The 22,564-nt window shown below is 41.2% G+C and overlaps 1 protein-coding gene across 1 annotated transcript in view; it reads right to left on the bottom strand.

Annotated features, from left to right (window-relative positions):
• cpne9 (copine family member IX) overlaps positions 1-6,591 on the bottom strand; it is a 142,201-nt gene extending 135,610 nt beyond the window's left edge. The window contains exons 1-2 of the mRNA XM_072449535.1: positions 6,460-6,591; positions 377-417 (exon numbers count right to left, since the gene is read on the bottom strand). Of these exons, the coding sequence (XP_072305636.1) occupies positions 377-417; positions 6,460-6,539 (121 nt within the window). The 5' untranslated portion in view covers positions 6,540-6,591. The remainder of the gene's footprint in view (positions 1-376; positions 418-6,459) is intronic.
• Between the last annotated feature and the right edge of the window lie 15,973 nt (positions 6,592-22,564).

Genomic DNA, 22,564 nt, shown 5'->3' with positions numbered 1-22,564 from the left:
GAAATATTAGTGATAGATTTAATTGAAAAGCGTGCTCTTTCACCACTGAACGATACAGTCCCTTTTTCACATCAGATTCAACAGCAATCTTAAAATGCACATTGATTTTCACACTTTGCACAGACAAGATCGAACAGAGGAGCAATTTAGGGTGCACATTCCAGCCATAAAAATGAGAGGTAAACCAGGACTAAACCCGAAACTAAACAAGATTAAACAAGGATCAGAACAGGGCCAAACCACGTTCACATCAGGACTCAAATCTGCTAAATTCAAGGGTTTAAAGTACGTTTTAACCTTAGCCCATGCCGAATTCTGATATTAGAATGTTCAAACTTGTCAAAATATTTCATAACAGTAAGTGAGATGTACATACCAGGGTCTGACTTGGAAAAGGTGTCCACGTCCAGCAGGTTTCTGTGGGGGAGAAAAATGGAAATTAGATTCTGAATGCGAGGCTCGGGTTGATTTTACTGTAAGACAATGTATTAAAATATTCATTCATTACCATTCCCAAAAATACTCTCTTTACCCCAAGGTTTTCTCTCCTGAACACATTCTGAAAGTCCCGGCTAAGCCTCCAAGTTCTGCCACATTTAAATAAAGCTTTTTTTTTTTTTATTGTAATGGTCCAGAAGACAGCCACAAGGAGACAGGCAGAAATACACAATGGGCTTTGGAGTTAACAGTGTAATTGTATTGCAGATTTATGCTAAATTAATTCTGTTGAAGTTCTACAACCGTGACATTTCTATAATTTGGGAGGAAAATAGCGTTTAATCACCTATTTTTTTCTTTTCTTTTTTTTTCGTATGTGAGAAGGTCCTATAGGATTGCACTTGGGTTGTCGAATAAGTTAGTTTTACAAATTTGGTTGGCTTTTTGGTTCAGTCAGAGTCAGTGTGTGTGAAAACGTGTGCGGCCAATTTCTGACAGATACGACTCAATTTAAGGTGTGAACTTCAAATGGAATCCAACATTTTCAGAAATTTGGCCCACTACAAACATCACATCCCAAGGCTTTCCTCTGCACGCAATATTGGTCTGCTGGATATGAATAAAAAGTTTTAAAGCAGATTTCAGTTGGGGGGGTCTACCGCTTGTCTCCATGGAGATATTATTGCTTTGGACTGTTCCACAATATGGCACAAAACTTATCGATTTTATTTTTTTTACACTGTTGTTGTTGTTGTTGTTTTTCTATACACCAAGCTCCGGTGTTATGGAATCAGCTCCCCGTCCATGTCAAAGAGGCCGACACGACACTTCATCTTCATTCAGGAGGAACTATGCAGGGGGAAGTATGGCAGCTTGAGCACTATCCTATGCTACTTTTTCAATCAAACCATATTTAATATTTAATTTCCCTTGCAATCTGTTCATTACTGTTCACATCTTTTTTTTTTCCCACTTCCCCGTGGGGAGTGGAGCAGGCACATCGATGACCTGTGGATTCAGCTGCTCCTCAACTGCCTGGAGAAATGGTCTCTACTCCAGACGAATATTCCTGTCGCCCTTCGAGGCAACTGCTGTTGCTATTTCGGGCGTTACAAAAACAAATTTAATTGAACTATTCATTTACACACTTTTTTATGAAAAGCAAAATGAAAAACATGCATTTTACAGTGAGCGACTAATTCATTATATTATCAGGATTATACATTCATATGGACCGCAGCAAACATGACAGTGAATTGTTTCCTACACAGAAAAATACACTGTTTACTAGTAGTTATTTCTGTAAAAAATTATCATCTTTATTAGCATATCTGTCATCTTGTGGTGAGGAGGAGAAGGAGAAGGAGGAGGAGCAGGTGTCAGTGCAATTTAGATCATATATGTGGTCTGAGCATAGATATAAGGAATACATTTGAACACGTCAATGTACAAGGAATATCTTTAGTCATGGGTTTCAGTTCCATGACTTATTTGTTGTCACTGCCATTTTGAAGATGTCCCTGCATGTTGGAGCCTATCTCCGCTGTTAGATAATCATGAAAAATAGTGCATAAATCTGATAATGAAAAGGGTTGATATACAAATAAATTTACTTACTTACTTCAAGAAGACAGAAGTTATGGGTTTTGTCACTAACACACTTATTCACCCTAATCCGCCCCGCCCACTTTTACCTCTTTTTGCCACTGATCAACACTTCCGTCGTAATCGCACTTCCGGTTGAACAGGAACTCCACTCACTTAAGTGGAGAACGAGGGAAAAGTCTAAAATATATGATAAAGTAGATTGATTTGTGTATAATGTTCATGTAGCCAACAAGTGCACTGATTCCCTGGTCGAATAGAAATTACTTTTTATTCTGTGTAGAACTAATTTTCTCTCAAATTGGCAGCCCTATGTCCGGAGGAAAGATTATGTGGCGTGGCGGAATAAGGTGAATAGATTGCTGAGTCCGTCTACTACGTCATATATGAGTCTAAGGAACTCTATTTCTATACTGTATTATTAAACGCTGAATCACAAAGCAATAAAAGCAGTGTCCAGGTTAGAACTTCTCACAAGTGCACTCTGTAGGGACGCAATATAATTCATATCTAGTCAGTGATATGTAGAATATATGTGAATTATGAAGTATTAATCTGAGTGCTGAGCTTCTGAAAATGGATTTGCTTGTGTCCATAGTTTTTTCAAATCTAATGCAAACATGTATTATTGTATTCATGCATTAATGATTAAAGATTGATGAGTTTAAACCTGATATACCTGCTCCAATAAAGGTTTCTGAATTTCACCTGCGGCACCAAACTAATCTTTGTCTTTTTAGAGATGAAAAGGTGCAGTCATTTTCCCATGTGATGGTTTTTGCTGAGGGCCGGTGAACACAGATGTTATTTGGACTCACGCTCGCAGCAGAACATATCCATTTTTCATTTTCCGTTTTGTTCACGACCAATCTGAGCCGGAGTTTGAATTGGTCGTCTATTTCTTATAAAGACAAATCCGGGAATATTGACAGAATAAAGCCTCGACGTGTACACCTGTCCAGCGTTGCAATACTATAAATGTCAAACAACACCGAGTTTGCAGGGATTTTGTCGGCCTAACTCAGGTGTTGGACATGTCTCAGGAGGGACTTTTGCGAAAGGAAACATCCATCCATTATTCAGGAGGAGAAGTGGACAAGCTCCTGCTGAGAGAGGGTGGAATTATCACCGCTCTCTCGGCCAAACATCCTGCTTCCCCGCGTTTATCCAGCTCAGGTGTGAGGGTTAAGTGAGCGCGCAGACAGGTGTGGGGACGCTCCGAAAATCAATACTGTTCAAGGTATTGGTTTGAAATTAAGTGTATTTACCTGTAATTGTGAAGATGAGTCCTTCCTTTTGTACACGTCTGTCACTGTGTGGTTTTTTTACTTTTCTATACAGAGATATGTACCGTATTTTCTGGACTATAAGTCGCACCGGAGTATAAGTCGCACCAGCCAAAAAATGCATAATAGAGAACAAAAAAACGTATATAAGTTGCACTGGAGTATGAAATGCGGTGTGTAAAAAAAAAAAATTTAAAAACAAATAATATTACATATAAGTCACTCCGGAGTATAAGTATAAAAGTATAAGTCGCACCCTGGCCAAAACTATGAAAAAAGGTGCAACTTATAGTCCGGAAAATACGGTATGTAAGTTCAGATGTGCGTGATTGACAGGTGGATTGGCAAGTCTGTCCGTATGAAAACAAACATGGCAGTGAATTTGAAAAAACATAGGAGTGAGAAACGTTTTAGTCTGATTTGGTTTTAAATTATAGCTTTATTTTCCATGTGTAAGTAAAATAAAACAACCTGATTTAACAGACTATCCTAAACGCAAAGTTGTCTGTCGAGCAAAATATGATCTGAAACGTTTGGAATACTATGTTTTAACACTATGTCAAAGTGCTCGTTATTCACAGGTCGGGGCTGAATGTTGGAGAAACTGTAGTTGCCAGGAAACCCATCAACATCATGTGTTCTGGGAGTGAACTTAACAAGGCATTGCAGACTATATTTGACATCACCATCCCACTCAATTTCAGAACTATGTATTTTAACTGGTGAGATTTGGCTTTTGTTTATTTTCTACATTAACGTTGGTTTGAAGTTGTATTTTGTTTGCAGTGTTTGTGGTTTTAGTCGAGTCCCACCTGAACTGTGAAATTTTATTACGAGGGTTTGGGGTAGCAACTTTGAAAACTGTAAATAAAATATGTGTTTTGCACTATTTCTGTCTTTCTTCTTTGTTCAAGCCAGACCAAGCAATGACATCCATGGAGACCATAAACCTTCCTCAGTTCAGATGAATGCTACACTTTACAACACAAAAAACATATCACTATTCAAATGTTGCTGTCACAGAGCAACTGAAAATGCATTAAAATATCTTACTGGACTCTTCCACTATATTAAATCCATGAAACTACAGAACCTGCAGCATTAGGGTTTGTGACATTAGAAGTAGGAGCGCGAGTGCAAAAGTTAAATTTAAGTTCTTTAGCTGGAGGAGGATTTCCCTGGAGCCAAGCCACAGTCGAGGAAAGGTCAAAGTTCACACATGAGACATCACCTGAGTGTATTTCTGTTTCCTTCTATTGAGATATTAGAAGATATTTTTCACAGCAAACATCTTCCCCAAGGCAGCAGTTTGAAACGTGTGCACAAAAGGCTGCATTGTATTCAAGGGGAAAAAACATGTTTGTAATGTATTATACTTATTTTTCTCAACGTATTTTCTAGTTTTTCTGGGGTGAAGCACATTTCGTCCACCGCACTCGATGGTGTATCATTTTGAGTGAATGGAGAAAGCACATTGTATTTGTAAAAGCTAATACTTTACATTTGTTGTGATCGAGTCCTTATTTTGGATTGAACATAACTCAAACTCATCCTTTCATCACAGTTTTTTTTAAAGATACATTTGACAAAAAAATACATCTTCCATTTAGTCTCAGAGGATTTGCTGTTGCATCTCCAATTCTTCTATAAAATGCATTTACAGAAATCTAAAATGGCGATGTAATAGGAGTGATTGTGACAAATTGCTATTGTTATCTGGACTATTCAGACTCCAATATACATGCCAAGAGAGCTTTTATAACAAAGAGAGCAGAATTATTCTATCAAAAAATAAATGGCATACTTTCACCAATAATACACTTTGTTCATAAATAGTCAGACACCTAATTTTGGTTAAAAAATGTATCGCAAAGACCTCAGTGCACAAATAAGCGTTGTTACGTCGACAGCTACAGTACAAAGTGAACAAAATGAAAATCAAGACGTGCCTCTGCTTTTTTGAACAATAAACCACACTTTTGACAATGCACGGCCCAAAGAACAGCTCGAATCAAACCTTTTTGTATTTCTGCTTAACATTTCCATCGTGCATCTGCAATATAGCGCCCTCCGATGACATAATGGTGGCAGAGTGCTGTGGCTGAGAAAAGGATGTTCTATCTCCTCATCCAAGTCTTCTTGTCATTGTGTGGGCGAGCGGGCTCCCACTTACCTCTGCAACATACCAAATTCTGACTGAGGTGTCAAAGTACTTTCTCTTGCATGAATATTAATACATATAAAATGCTGTTGTCATATTCTAGTTTATCTTCATATATATTTCAGATGAGTTCAAGCTGGGATGGAGCAAACACATGACTTACACCGGGGTGGAATTATGTACAGCAGAGAAGTTTCAATGCATATAATACAAAACTCAGTGATGTAAGCATCGGATCAAGAGCGTGATATTTCCATTACTTGGTATCGAATCGAAACAAAAATCACTGGTATCACCCATTTTACTAGTATTTTTACAGCTTTAAACAAGACTGAAATAATTGTATTTGCACTCGTCTCTTTTAAAGTACATTTTATAACAATTATCTGTGTTTTATCTGTTTGCATTGTGATTTTAAATGCATTTTCTCCCCTTTGTGTGTGAATTTGTGTACGAACTGTGCTCTACAAATGAACGTGCTTTGCGTTACGTTTTGTAAAATGACAGAAACAATACAATGAAACCGCTGAGTGAATGAATTGCTTGGCTGAGAGAGATCTCCAGTTGCCAAATAGGTTTTATACATGTGGAGTTTGCTCTCAGACAAAAAGTAGCTGTAATTCTAACCGCATCTCGACAAAAACCTGCCTCTTTCAGTGCTTTTTCGTCAACAAGATCGTCTACAATCTGATAACAAATACATGTGTTTATGAGAGTGGCTGTGATCACATGTTTCATCCAGATGGCCGTTACGCACCAGCAACAATCCACAAACTCAACCCAAACTCACGGCTCTAAAACAGAGAATATAGTCCGCTTTATTTGTACTTGTGCTGTACCATAATATGCTTTTGTATTCCCTTCTTTATGGCTCAGACAAAGCACACAACACCAGTCCTTCCCCTCACGCGCAACACTCCAACTGTAAATGGACAGCACTCAGAGCAAAACCCACTTTTACGCACTTACTTGCACGACACGGTAACTTCTATTTTAGTTGCAGGGACTCTGGTGTTGAGAGGATCGAATTCCCCTATTGAAGCCATCATCACGAGCCGCGACGCGCGCAGAGCATCCACGGACACCCGCACTTTACTGCGAGGGGGGCGAAAGACGCGGAGCGCGAGAGAGAAGGGGGAGAAAAGGAGCAGGTGTGGTTGTTGTTTCAGCGATGGGTGACGCGCGCTCGCCGTAGATCCATTCGCGGTGTGGCGCTCGCGGCTTCGGGGTCCTCGGCTCTGGAGGAGGGAGCGGCAGAGACACGCGCGCGCGGACGGAGGGGGAGAGAAAGTTGGGATTTAAAGTTCATTCATCCTCCGTGCGGTCGGCGATGTCCGCGCGGTGAGGGAGAGGAGGAGGAGGAGGATGAGGAGGAGGAGGGGGAGGAGGAAGAGGGAAGGAGGAGGAGGAGGAGGAGGAGAGGAAGGAGAGGAGGAGGAGAGCAGGAGGGGGAGGAGGAGAGGAAGGAGAGGAGGAAGAGAGCAGGAGGGGGAGGAGGAGAGCAGGAGGAGGAGGAGAGCAGGAGGAGGAAGAGGAGAGGAGGAGGAGGAGAGGGGGGAGGTGAAGAGGAGAGGAGGAGGAGAGGAGGAGAGGAAGGGGAAGAGGAGGGGGAGGAGGAGGAGAGCAGGAAGGGGAGGAGGAGAAGGAGGAGAGCAGGAGGAAGAGGAGAAGAGCAGGAGGAGGAAGAGGAGGAGGAGGAGAGCAGGAGGAAGAAGAGGAGAGCAGGAGGAGGAGAGCAGGAGGAAGAAGAGGAGAGCAGGAGGAGGAGAGCAGGAGGAGAGCAGGGGGAGGAGAGCAGGAGGAGAGCAGGAGGAGAGCAGGGGGAGGAGAGCAGGAGGAGAGCAGGAGCACTAGGAGACGCCTGGTCCTCACGCACAGACGCTCGTGACCAGAGGCAGCTTTATTATTGGCGGCAGAAGCTTTGAGCCTCTGAGCGCGACTCTGGTTCTGACGAGCAGAGGCAGCGTTTTGATCAAGAAACACACAATTACACACACTTTTTGGTGACGTATTCACGTAAAACTGGTTTGCTCATCTTCAGGTCTGTACATGAACTCTTTGAATAGTTAATTTACTCATCTTAAACATAATTACTTCCTGTTACTTGTTATCTGGACTAGACTCCAAAACACTTGCAAAATGAACTGGTAAAATGAAAACAGCGGTAGACCTACTATTAAATCAGAATGTTCAAAAAGACCATGCATGGATTTCAACCTTTAGTTGGTTGAGATGTATTTATTTAGGCTATTTAATCATGATTATTACTTGTGCACCAGTCGTTGGTTCAAATATTGTCTAAAATTGCACAAAATAATGTAAAAAGCCATATTTGAATCCAGGCAAGTGTGAAAATAAATAAATACAAATTAAATATCAAATTAAATATCACTTTTCTGTCAAATATAGGCTATTGAATCTATTATTTAATTCATTTCATGTCATCTTTATTAAGGATACAAGTGCAGACAGATGTTACAGACAGTTAAAAAATATAAGGGGGCCGGATTAAAACGGCAGGTGTGCCTTAGAATGTGCTGGGATACATTCATTATGAGGAATAATCTATCATAGTAATGTCATATGGAGGTCATTCTGATTAACAAAACAGTCTTTCTTAATCAACTAATTTGATGACAATTGACAAATGAGGTTAATCGTTTAATCAATCTAATTTGACTCTTTTCTTGGCCATCAAAGACGAGAAGAATGATCCGGATGACTCTGCGGCTCGAGGGGAATATCACAAATTAGATTGAATTATTCACACTTAACTTTAAAATGATGTATGAGTTTTGAGTGCTCAAACAATGGGTTATTGTCAAAAATAAATCTCCAAGTCACGTTGATAAAATGAACCCCAAAAATGGCTGAAATGGCACATTATTCCTTTATTTGGAAGATTACACTAGACTTTTCTTTCTTTTTCATTCAAGTCATTGTTATTGTGTTAGTTATAGATGTTTCTGCATATCTGATTTTCCGATATACTTCTCCTGAGCATGAATAAAGAATAATAGAAGATGGTAAAAAGTTTCTTCTCTCACTGTAGTCTAACAAGAACATAATACAGCAAATATAGATTTTGGACATAACTTTTTGGTGCAGACTGGACGGTCGCCTGGACACAGTGGACCGCTCTTATTCAATAAAACAGGGCTGTTACTTTGAGCTTGACCTTTCACAGACCATCAGGCCTCTCAGATTAGTGTGTAGGTTTTAAGCACTCAGGATCTCCTCAATCATCCCTCGCAATTACTACATTTAAGATGGGACCACTTAGCCTGCAGTTTTATTATTTATATATTAACTTCTTTTTTTATTTTATTTTTCTTATTATTATTTTTCCATGATCAAACACATGATGAATTTGCAGGTTATTTGTTGCAGTAAATCACACAGAGCAAGACACAAAAGGGTGTTCTTCAAACTATTGGACCCGCACTATGCTGCTATTATCGCCAGTGTTGGAGTAAAAACATGTACCAAAGTATGTGAGGCGTCTTTAGTGTACTTATTTTCAATTTTGATACAGTTACTCTTTCATTTTGTGGTATTCACAGTACGGTTACTTCAGAAAATCAAAGGAATACAATGCAGTTGTAACCCAGGTGAGAAACACGGATCTCCCGTTTGCGCGACCCTCGCACTCTCTCTGTACTCTGCTCCTGGCTAGCTCGCCAAGAATATGTAGAATGTGTGTCACAAGTTTACAAGTGGATAAATACAGGTAACAATGTGTTGTTATTGGGCTAGATCAGAAGTGCTAGATGCGGCTCTTGGAACAGAGTGAGAAGGAGACAATATTTACGTGTGCAGGTACCATATATTGAGTTGACATATAAACATAATAATATACAAGAATGGCCATTCATTATTATTTACAAGATAGGGATAGAAGAAGATATGTACATCGTAAAGTTCAATCTCAAAAAATCATCCAGGTAAGACAGATCGCAAAGTGTCCTCAGCGTGTGTCACGCTGAATTGTAAAGTGCAGTGTGGTTTCAAATTGTTCATTAAGCAACAGTACAATGTTCTTTGGAAAGTTCTAAAAGGGTGGCTACAGGAGCCTCCTACCGGCCCGACCAGAGCAGGTGGAGTCCTTGTGGAGTCCGGGCTTGTGAAGCTTTAGGCAGTCTGGATCAGTTTGACTCTTTCCTAGCTCGCCATCCAATTTGGCCTGTGCAATAACAGGACCAAAGAAATAATCATGTGCACATCATAAATAAATAAACTAGTTTCAATCATCAATATCGGTGTTAAATATTGTAAATTATCAAACTGAACCATTTACAATATAATAAATAACATTAGATTTAGTAAAATGGGGTGCACGGTGGCAAAGGCGGTTAGCGCTCTTGCCTCCCAAGAAGGAGATTGTGGGTTCGATTCCCGGACCAGACCAGGTTCTCTCCGGGTTCTCCGGCTTCCTCCCACCGTCCTGTGACTCTAAATTGGCCCTAGTGAATGAATGTGAGCGTGAACTGTCTGTAATGTCTATGTCTCTGTGTGCAGTTGGCCACACATCTCCTGTGACAAGTTGGCCACTGTCCAGGATGTACCCCGCCTTGGACCCGGCCCGAAGTCACTGGGATAGGCTCCAGTCACCCGCGACCCCAAAAGGGAACAAGCGGTAGAAAATGGATTGATGGATAGTAAAATAGATCATCAAGTTCAGTCATGTACTTAAACAGTGTATTGAATAAATAAGGTGCTTCAAATGGAACAACAATCATTAAGTTGGACTTTTAAAGTGCTTCCAGATACATTTACAAACAATCAATAAATTATCAATGAATAGTGTTCATATTTAAGTAACAATGACAGTAATTTCATTTCGTTTGACAATATAATATTTGAGGAAATGGGCAATAAAGATGATGCTAACTAGCCCATTCAAACCAATGGGCGCGGCTAAGCTAAGCAGCACACTCACCAGTTTCGACGTTAATATATGATCTAAATAAGATGATCTGGGTCCAGTAGTCGACTCCTAAGATGCGGGACAGTAAATGCATTAAGTAGATTAAACCAACATAATGAAATTCAGAAGATCCGTGGCCATTTATCCTACCTGTAGCGCAAACCGAATTCCCCGACCGGCATTTCCCGAGCCGCAACTCATTTCCTGTTTATATGCCGACGATTGGCGGCGCAGCGCCACGTGACCGGCTGACGCACGGCGCAACAGCGTGATGACGTAATGAGCCGAAAGAGAGAGAGTGCGAGGGTCGCGCAAACGTTCGATCCGCATTTCTCACCTGGGTTACACCCTCCCCCTTTTAGATCATGCAACTCCCAATGCATAACTAAATGTCTTGAATTTGCGACTGTGAAAATTCGGTTGCTACAGGGGTTGTAAGTACTTCACTCTAAGCGTCAATTAACCCGTGGAAAAGTGTTTGCACAACTGATATAAGTGGATTACCTAAGGTTGTGTACTGTAAGCGCGAAGGTGGTTTACGCTGTCGGGTAGGACGCTGGACCGATGGTTCAGACTCATCTACAAATGAATTTGCCGATTCCACAACTGGTTCAAGTTGGCTGAGTAAAGAATCATTAGGGTGAGGTGATATCCCTGCTTGGCCAAAGGGCTCCAGCTCTTCAGGTAAATGTTCATGCATAGAGTCTTCCGTCACAGGTAGAGACACTTCAAGAGCTTCTTCCGGCAAGCAGATTTCTGAGGTTTCGGCGGGTTCAGAACTGACTATAGTCAACGGTACATTATTGGCAGCATTGGGTAAAGGCTGGTTACAACTGGCTTGTTCTGGTTCTGTACGGCTGATATGGAAGGTTGCTGGCTCCACGTAAAATGGACGCACCTCCCGCTCATCCTCCTCCTCATCCAATCATCAATAGACTCATCCCACGCCGGTTTCTGGCTTCGGGTCAAAGGCCGTCGTGATGGCAAACCCTGTAACATCATTTCTCGTGCAATTGTATGCATGCACCAAGGGCTTTACATAGTCCTTCCATTTAGTTTTTTGCTTTGGTTGCAATGTTCCAAGCATGCTGAGTAACGTGCGATTGAACCGTTCCACAGGGTTTCCCCGAGGATGATATGGAGTTGTTCGTGTTTTTATGATACCAGCGAGTTGGCCAAGTTATTTTATGAGTTTTGATTCGAAGTCAGGTCCTTGATCAGTATGAAGACGTTCTGGAATCCCGTAGACAATAATGATGTTTTCCCATAAAACTCTCGCCACTGTTCTTGCTTTTTGATTGGCGGTTGGTACTGCTACTGCAAATTTTGTAAAATGATGAATATCCGTAGTGTTACTTTGGTCTGGTTCAAGCGATAAGTAATCCATGCAAAGTAGCTCCAAAGGACGGGTAGTTTTGATGTTAACCGTGGGTGCAGAACGTTCCGGAAGTGCCTTGCGCCTCACACACCGGGAACAGGTTTTGATTTTCATTTCCACGTCAGCAGACATACGCGGCCAGAAAAACCTTGAGCGAACCAAATCCAAAGTCCGCTCAATTCCCAAGTGGCCCATATCATCATGGAGGCTTAACAAGACAGAAGCCCTTAAGTCCTCAGGTAAAACCAACTGATAGGAAAGCTGTTCTGAATCCTTCCTTCTCCGATATAAAATTTCTTCTTGTAATTCCAACCGATTTAGTTCTCTCAACAAGAGTGCAAGATCTGGAAGTTCATGCCGTGCTGTCGGGGGAACAGTTTTGCCAGTTTCCAATTGATGAATAACTTCCTTTATGATTGGGTCAGCTCTTTGTTCCTCTTTGAGGTCCTGTCGAGAGAGAGGGGAAAGTACGGGCAGTCCATGTTTATTTTCGTCTGCATAGCAGTCGGGAATAGCTCTCGATGACACACCCAAGGATTCCACTACAGCAACCACAATATCTGGTGGAATGATCGGGAGGCTTCTCACAAGGCAACTGTGACAGATGGCGGAGACGATGGTGGAATCAATCTCTACGTCAGATGGAGACCAGGAATGCTCTTGTGTGAAACGATGGATAAGGTCCATGTCCTCCTGCTCCTGATTGTCAGTAGAATGATCATACAAACGGCGAGATGAACCATCGGCGTCTTGGTTCTTCTTGCCGGCTCTACATTGAAGTTTAAATGTGTATGTTGAAAGGGCAGCAAACCATCTGTGACTAGCAGCGTCCAACTTTGCTGATGTTAAGAGGTAAGTTAACGGGTTGTTATCAGTCACAACGACGAAGCTGACCCCATACAGGTAATCGTGGAATTTTTCGGTGACACTCCACTTGAGGGCAAGGAATTACAGTTTGTGTGTCGGGTACCTCGACTCGCTAGCTGCCAACCCTCGGCTAGCATAAGCAATAACCCTCAGTTCTCCCCGCTGCTCCTGATACAACGCAGCCCCAAGGCCAGTAGCACTGGCATCGGTGTGGAGAATATATGGCAGCTCTGGATCCGCAAAGCCAAGGATTGGGGGACTTGTTAATTTTCCGATTAATGACTCGAAGGCCAGCTGGCATGCGGAGGACCACCGCTCACCAAAAGGCTTCCTTAAGTCTAGAGAGTTCGAAGTGTTCTTTGATTGACGCTTGGACGGAGGAGTTAAACCTCGTGTGAGATTATTCAGTGGTTTAGCAATGCCGGCATATCCTTTGATGAATCTCCTGTAATATCCAGCAAATCCCAGTGTTGTAGGAACTGGCCATGACTTCAAGGCTGAAATTTTATCTGGATCCGTTTCAACTCCTCTCTCCGAAACAACGTGTCCCAGGTAACGCACGGACGTCTGGAAAAATTTGCATTTTTCTGGAGAAAGATTTTGTCCATACTCCTTCAACCGTTGTAGTACCCGCAGCAACCGTTCTTCATGCTCTTCCAAGGAGTGGGAAAAAACAATAATGTCATCAAGGAAGACTAAAGCTTCCTTTAAATGGAGATCTCCCATGCACCGCTCCATTAATCGCTGGAAGGTGCTGGGCGCATTTGTCACACCTTGGGGCATCCTGTTAAACTCCCAAAATCCAGTCGGAGTAACAAAAGCAGTTTTGGCTTTGTCAGACTCCTCCATCTCGATTTGATAATACCCCAATTTTAAATCCAAGACACTGAACCATTTTGAACCAGTCAAGGCAGAAAATGACTCCTCCAAATTGGGTAAAGCATAAGCGTCTTTGACTGTTTGCAGGTTCAGCTTCCGGTAATCAATGCATAGTCGAATAGTGCCGTTTTTCTTTCGGAAATGGAGACTCCGATTCACGTATGACACCAGCCTCCAGAAGCTCCCTTAAATGTTGCCTCACAGCCTCAATGTCCTGGGGGTGAATAGGTCTAGGTCCATGCTTGAATGGAGTTTCGTTGCTTAGGTTGATTCGATGTTTTATTTTGTCTGTATGGCCGAAATCCAAATCGTGATGTGAAAAGACATCTGAAATTTCATGCAATTTGTTAATCATTTTTTCCTTCCAGTCCGGGGGAATAGGAGATTCTCCAAAATCCAAGTTGAGAAAATGAGTGTGAATGTCAGGTGTCAAATGATTAGTTGCCACGCTATGCGATAAGATTTGAGGAGACAAAGACAGCATAGCAATGGTACTGTAGGGCTGAATATGTATATTGTGTTCAGTCTCATTTGTTAAGATAACTGGAATCTTTGAGTTCGATTGGCTTGGGAGCTTTATGAGAGAGTTCTGTACACACAGCCCACCTGGCAAGGGTGAGGCTGGATGCTCCACAAGCGCCCACTGACTGGAAGTTGGTTCACTGCTTGTATGGATTGACCCATCAACAACCATGGTCTGCCCAGCTAAAACCAGAAAAGGGGTCTTGCTGGCTAAACGCACCACTCCATCACTACCTCTCTCCTGGTGCTGATGCCGGATCTGCAGTAACTTCAGGACTGCGCAATATCCTGGTGCAGATGGATGGAAACTAGGCATCTGGCTTTGCAAATAGTGATTGTACATTGATTCGAGGGTGTTCATGCCAATTAGCACCAGTGAGGAGGAATCTTGGTGAACATCAGGAACCACAAGTGCTAGGGTGACTACATCAATATCAACTCCCAGGAACTCACTTGGAAAAGTCAGTGTTACTTCAATGTACACAAGATAGGGAACTGTTTGGCCAGCAGCTCCTTCCACATGCAACAAATCATGGAGAGGCTTCACAGGTTGCTCGGCAAAATAAAAATTATAAACGGATACAGGGATTGTTGTGACTTGGGAACCTGTATCCAAAAGACAGTAAAGTTCATGACCAGACACTTTCACACTGGTTGTGCATTTGGATCCAACTAAACCCTGAGGTAAGCGTGATGGCTCAGCCTGAGCGGGTTGATTTAGCCGGTTGCAGGTTACTCTGTTCTTTCTTGTGGGACATTGTTGGTCCGCAGTAGTTCCAGTTCGCCCCGTAACTGAAACTGGTTCTAGTTTAAAGTCTGTTGATATGACGGATTGAATCTCTGCCATCTTTGTTGTTTCTCAGTAAATTGTCTTTTCTTCGCTGCAACAAGGCTGGAGTTTGGGGGATTGACACATTGAGGTTTGATATGACCATCTTCACCACACCGATAGCAATAGCCAGGCTTGGGTGCAGAAGACGGGTTCTTTGATGGCTTGCCCGCCCTCTGACCCTCACCTGTCTGACTGCGAGGTGTGGCCTTTGGAACATACTGGTTCGGATTGGACTGGACTGTGGTGAGGGCGGCCAGCTGCTTCTGAATGTCCGCAAGCTGCTGGGCAAGTTTTTGTGTTACAGTAGTGAGTGTAGCAATTTCTCCTTTCTCCCCAGTATCAGTGAAGGCATACTGGGCTTGATGGATGGCTCGGGGTCTTCCAGCGCCCAGATGTTGCTTCATGCGGCACGTTTTGGCAGCCTCACGATCTTCCTCCGTCCGGAGCAACAATAATAATTCTGCAAAAGATGGGGGATTAAATTTGCGTTGTTTTAGTTGAATGTCTGAATTGAGCGAATTGTCCCAACAACCCCGGCAGAATTGAGTCAGCAAATGTCTATCATTACAAGAAGAAATTTCAACCGTATTAGTTCTCTCAACAAGAGTGCAAGATCTGGAAGTTCATGTCGTGCTATCGGAGGAACAGTTTCGCCAGTTTCCAATTGATGAATAACTTCCTTTATGATTGGGTCAGCTCTTTGTTTCTCTTTGAGGTCCTGTCGAGAGAGAGAGAGTGCGAGGGTCGCGCAAACGGGAGATCCACGTTTCTCACCTGGGTTACACAGTACTTCATCAAACAATTTAGGCTTCAAACAAAACATGGCTTTTCCTCCTTTAATTATGGATAATAAATGAAATTGTTTTAATGCTATATAGCAATTCTACACTAGAAAATAATGCAGCTCAATGTGAACGTATTCTGAGCATTAGAATAATTTGAATGCAGGTATACAATAGCAACCGACATAAACATAAACACTGTTCCAATGTTGGCTACTTTTAAGTGTAATGAGCCGATACTGTATAATAGGCCAATAATGTAATAAGTTTGGTGAGCTAAGAACGTAAAATACTGCATCTAATTAATGTGCTGGGTCAAAGTAAAATACTATTTCATGTGCAATAACAAAAAATGCATTGGGTCAAAGTTAAATATGGAACTGGGTCAAAGTAAAATATCAGCTGCTTATTTTTAATTAAAATAATCAAAATATTCAGGAGTAGAAACTGTACAATGTTATTTTAATTTGGTTGACTTTTTTCAGTGTGCTTTTTTGTGTAACACTATCTCCACAGACTCGCTGTTCTACCTTTAATAAATGTGCAAAATTCTCAATAGACCAGAACTAGGCCAGATCATGTATAATACATTACTGTGAAAATCCATTCATTTCCCTGAAATTGCCTTCAATAAAAAATATTATAGAATACAATTTTTTCATATTATTTTTATTTAAAAATATTCCATGCATAATGTTGTTGTTGTTGTTGTTGTTGTTGTTGTTGTTGTTGTTGTTGTTGTTGTTGTTGTTTTATGGCGGTTGACATCCGAGTGTTGCATTACCGCCAGACTTTATTCCTTAGACTTTGTCGTAGTCCTAAAAGTTCTTCTTCCAGTGTCCATGCATAATCTATTGTTTTCCTCTTGACTTTGAAAGGTTTTAGAGCACTCAAAACAGCAATCTTTCATCTTGTGTTGACATCACACATTCTGACATTTGAAAGGGAATGTGTCAGAGCCTTTCTGGGAGTGTGCGTGTGTTTTTTGTACATTGGCACGCAAAGTAGTGCGACTTAATCAAGGTTGTAGTTCACTGGAGCAGAGAATAACCTGATGGTCATTAGTCAAACACAAGTACTACTGGATGAGATTAGAGTCATGGTTTTGTGTCCGTGTTCCCAGGTGTAACTGTTTGTGTCATAAAGATTCTGAACGGGTTGAATAGTGAATAGTTCTGCATGGTTTAAATTATCTGCACAAAACAGTCTGAGGACTACGAAAAGTCTGAGGAATAAAGTCTGGCGGTAATGCAACGATTGGATGCCAACCGCCATAAAACAACAGCAACAACAACAACAACAACAACATGGGTACTAAAATTGTATGAATAAAAAAGAAGTCAAGTGACATGATAATTATATGTTTCTGTTTTTATTTGTATTTTTATTGTGTTCTTTGACACTATTCGACTGAGGTATTGGTCTTCTTATTGCTAATTTTCAAGTGATGGCAGGAACCTGTAATGTGATGGTGAAGCTGAGTGGAGGCCTTGCTCTGTTTGACGTTCACTAATGTTAGATGTTATTCTGAGTTTTGTTTTAATGCAAATAAAAACAGTTGAGCTGATATTTGCTGTTAAATTAGTCTGTTTTTAGTCTCTATCACCATATTGTTGAAAATCAAACACATACACAGGACTATGAATACTTTTATTGATCATGGACTCCTGAAAATGTGTTGTTTGAAGTAATAATGGGTGTGAAAAGACTAGGGCCACACTTCGGAGGCAGGTTCTTTCTAGTCAGGCCAGGTCTTTTTGGTGAAAACAAACATGTACAACATATTAAAAAATAAATGTATTAAAAACAAATGGGAAGGAGAAGATAATCTTGTTTTGACGGACGAAGAGAGGGAAAATATGTGTACATCCCAGTGAAAGACCATGATTCACATGTTTGGAGGGAATGTGGTTGAAAAATGTTGTCAAGTTTTTTCATAACACAACTGTTTTTGACATTTCTATCTTTCTCAATTTGAGGACTATGTACTTGGGCCTCAAAACTCCTGCAATTGACACAATAAATGGATATATTTTGAAACGTAGTTGTGGCGGCAGGACAAAAAGGCAATGACAAGGAAATGGATGACACAAACCTCAACAACAAGGACTGGACATCAAACAAATAGAGAAAATAATATTCATTCATTTGGAAATAGACAAATTTGCAAGACATTTTTGTGAAATGTTTTTGAATGTATAGTTGTTGTCTATTTATGATGTATTCATTTATTTTCACTCTCTAGTCAGTTTCTGTTGTGCTCTATTCTGCATTTTTTATTATAAATATAAGAGTCTGCATTCGAAAAAATTGTATAAATTACATTTTGACTTAATTTGAAAATGTACCGTCCTTTTAATTTGATGTTATTGGAAGTCTTGATGTGCGCTTGCTCTCTCGTTTCTGCGTTTCTTCACAATCATGAGTTGGAAAATCTCTGTTTTATGTGATGAGTTATGTTAGAGCATGTGTCATAATCATATTCAGTCTCTCACAACAAAAACACTGCTCTTTGTTTTGAATGATTCTACATAAACCACGTCAACAGCTCGTCATTTTGCCTGGGAGATATTGCAGAACCTGTATAGTGTTGTATGTAATATGTATATCAGATGCACACGGCAAGGCTTATTTGGAGAATAAATTCCTCTCTTTCTACAAACATCAGCATTCCCTTTACTTGGACTGAACCCATCCATCCATCCATTTTCTACCGCTTGTTCCCTTTCGGGGTCGCGGGTGACTGGAGCCTATCCCAGTGACTTCGGGCCTTAGGCGGGGTACATCCTGGACAGTGGCCAACTCGTCACAGGGCCAACACAGAGACATAGACATTACAGACAGTTCACGCTCACATTCATTCACTAGGGCCAATTTAGAGTCACCAATCTTACCTAACACATGCATGTCTTTGGACGGTGGGAGGAAGCCGGAGAACCCGGAGAGAACCCACGGTAACACGGGGAGAACATGCAGACTCCACCCAGAGAGATCATGTGATGTTGGTCTGGTCCGGGAATCGAACCCATGATCTCCTTCTTGGGAGGCAAGAGCGCTAACCGCCTTTGCCACCGTGCACACCGTGGACTGAACCCATATCAGCAATACTTTGATGCAGCCGTTTTCTATCGCATCAGCTCCTAAATGTCGGTTTAGTATGATAGGCATCATAGGTGGGTATTTACGGTATCAAAATATGTACAGACATGTTGTGTGATTTTTGGATATTTATGTAAAAAACATGGCTGTCCACATATTTTTTTTATTTTACAAACCAAATAAAGTGTGTGTAGATATGGATGTATGTTTATATATATATATATATATATATATATATATATATATATATGTTTATATATATATATATATATATTATATATATATATATATATATATATATATATATATATTTGCACAACAGGAAGCAGATTAATGTTCATATGATCAAGTTATGTGATAGGATTTTATCATTTTGAAGGTTTTTCATAAGTTTGCCCCAGAATAACATTCAAATGCGTAGCAACATTCAGTTTTACATAATACTGTATATTCATTTCTTGAGTGTATCCATTCATCAGTCCATTCATACATCACACGAGGAGAGCCTTTTCAAAGCTTATTATAGCACAGCCACACGTAACTGTGACTGTACATTGCATTTAGCATATTTAAAGGTGGAATGGACAATTTTTTTCAGCAAATTTTTTAGAATATTTCCTCGTGGCGTGGATAAATCATTTATCCTGCCACGTATCAATCATAAAACGCACCTACCGCTCACCTGCAGCCGCGTGCGGTTCGTCCCCACGTTTCCGCGTGCCTAAGCGCATGGATCTATCATAATATAGTTCCCTCAGTGTACGGGGCAAAATGAAGACGGAGAAAGACAGTTCGAGCTGACGCAGAAGTGGACAGAAATCTACGGGAGACGAAAGATGCGATGCGCTCCGTCGGGCTAATAAACAAACGCATGTGTGTGTTGTATCGGTCCGCACGGGGGAGTGCGCATGTGCACTTCCGCCTGCGTTCTCAAATCGCCGAAAATCGTCCATTGCGCCATTAAAACAGTACAACGTAGACCCACAAAAAAAAATCTCAAATATGTGTAGCAATACTCTTCTGAAATATCAATCACGTGGAAAGCAGTCGTCCAAGAAATACAAATAAGAGTAACTGTCTGAATGTAGCATCTGATTTATAGATTGAAGTTAATTGGAAGGACAAAACCTTCAATAATGTAACTCTGGTATTTTCAAAGGATAGAATATAAACATGAGGAAATCCAAATCATATTTAAAAGAGCAGTGCAAGAAAAATGTATATTAAAATCATTAACATTGTCAACACAAAGTTGTTCTCACTTATAGACTTACTTACAGTGGGGAGAAGCGTACTGTTACACTTTAAGATAATATTACTCTAGTAGAAGTAAAAGTATAGTGTCTGAAAAGCCCCTCATTTACTGAAGCGATTGTAACTGAGTAAATACAACTAACTACCCTTCTGTCAAGTAGCTGCTCATCACTATCATGTGATTTAGGATGGCCTAATTTTCATTATTAAGATTATTTATTTTTATTTAGAGGATTTTTGGGCCGGTAGACTTTATTAGACAGGACAGCTGAGCGTGAAACAGGGATGAGAGAGAAGGGACGACATGCAGTCAATTGTCGATTAAGATTCATGAGACACTGTAGACCGTCTTCATTGCATTTGACTTTAAAACAATGTATTTTGGACGTACATCTCCAACAGTAGAAATAACTGATGGATACCTATGGAATGCACTTTTGGAAATGGAAATTTTGACAAAACAATTATGAAAGACTGGACTGAAACAACTTTGGACTGTAACAAAATGGAAGAATTAACTTTTACTTTAACTCAAATATGAAATAATTGAGTCTATATTGGCGTAGACATTTTGACAATTGTCTATTCCGGCCTCCTCATACTCATAACTCCTCATACACCTCCTAACTCATCCACTGTGCTCAGCAAGTGTAAAATGTTTATCGTAATGGCAGATCGGTGCTTTTACCACTTCAAATACGGCGACATTTTCATATTGATTTGAAATTTGTGGAGACAATGGGGGATTTATGGCCAAACAGCTGTATTCCTCCACCTCATTATTTAGCTAAATTCTCTGACACCATGGAAATTATTGAGTTTGGGGTAAGCCAGATGGGTCCAGCACTGCGGTTTTGGTAAAAATGGGCTAAAGAGAGCGCGGAATCGTAATCTACCATGGATGGGAGAGCGCGTTTAGGCCGGCGTGTGGCAGTGCAGGCTGTCTGCTTCTGTCTGTGCTCTGATTGCTTGAGCCGGGCTTGCTGATCCATTCAATTTTGCAGCTGATCAGGCAGGATTTGAAATGTCCACCCGCTAAAGAAAGAAACCCAAAGTGAGTCGGAGAGTGGAGAGAAAGGAGACCACTCAGAGGGGAGGAAAATGCACGGACCAAATGGCTGTCTTTAAGATTCGTAGTACGCTAGCAAAGTGATGTTTGGAGGCTGCAACAAGCAATTTGCACAGAAGATGGAACATAATATTCTACAGCGGAAGCACAGGAAAGGAAAAAGTACACGTCATTTTGTTAGTATTGCCAGTGCAATTGTATCCATTTTATAAAATGTTTTGGAAATGAAAGTAAAAGCTCCATCTGACTCCTTTCAGAGGTCTTAGCAAATGCACTTTGCTAAGCTGAATTCATCTTCACTTGATCATACACGGTTGGAAGAAGGGAGTTTGCCATAAAAACCTAAGATAAAAAAGAAAATCACAAAAAAAGAATAATTGGTGCAACTCTATATGCAGTAAACAGTATAGAAGTAGAATATATGTTTTTGTTCTGTTCAAAAAGGCACGGTCAAATAACCCAGCAGTTTCAGGCTAACCCTAGCCATATAGCCTCATGGCTAACCCTAACCCTAACCCTAACCCTACCCTAATCCTAACCCTAACCCTAACCCTAACCCTAACCGCAGTTTCAGGCTAACCCTAGCCATATAGCCTCATGGCTAACCCTAACCTTAACCCTAACCCTAACCCTAACCCTAACTTTAACCCTAACCCTAACCCTAACCTTAACCCTAACCTTAACCCTAACCCTAACCCTAACCCTAACCCTAACCTTAACCTTAACCTTAACCCTAACCTTAACGCTAACCCTAACCTTAACCTTAACCCTAACCCTAACGCTAACCCTAACCCTAACCCTAACCTTAACCCTAACCCTAACCCTAACCTTAACCCTAACCTTAACCCTAACCCTAACCTTAACCCTAACCTTAACCCTAAACCTAACCTTAACCCTAACCCTAACCCTAACCCTAACCCTAACCTTAACCCTAACCCTAACCCTAACCTTAACCCTAACCCTAACCTTAACCTTAACTCTAACCCTAACCTTAACGCTAACCCTAACCTTAACCCTAACCCTAACGCTAACCCCAACCCTAACCCTAACCCTAACCCTAACCCTAACCTTAACCTTAACCTTAACCCTAACCCTAACGCTAACCCTAACCCTAACGCTAACCCTAACCCTAACCCTAACCCTAACCTTAACCTTAACCTTAACCCTAACCTTAACCCTAACCCTAACCCTAACCCTAACCTTAACCTTAACCCTGACCCTAACCTTAACCCTAACCCGGCGCGGTCAAATAGCCCAGCAGTTTCAGGAGCCGCGGCACAAAAAAACCCATGCAGTTTCGGCTCTGTAGACACTCCCGTTCAAAAATACTAAGTGTTAACATATAGGAGGAAAAAGCCACTGGTCCCATGAGTCCTTCGTTGGTGATTGGGTTGGTCACGTCCCCCACTGGGCTCCTGCATTGTAGCTGGAGCTGGGCGAGTCAAGCACAGAGACGGCTCATTGT

The sequence above is a fragment of the Eucyclogobius newberryi genome, unplaced genomic scaffold (genome assembly GCF_026437365.1).
Source record: "Eucyclogobius newberryi isolate DKJ021-1_F unplaced genomic scaffold, fEucNew1.0.hap1 SCAF_17, whole genome shotgun sequence".
Taxonomy (NCBI): Eukaryota; Metazoa; Chordata; class Actinopteri; order Gobiiformes; family Gobiidae; genus Eucyclogobius; species Eucyclogobius newberryi.
The sequence above is the reverse complement of the archived record's forward strand: the minus strand, read 5'-3'. Positions and strand labels throughout refer to the sequence as shown.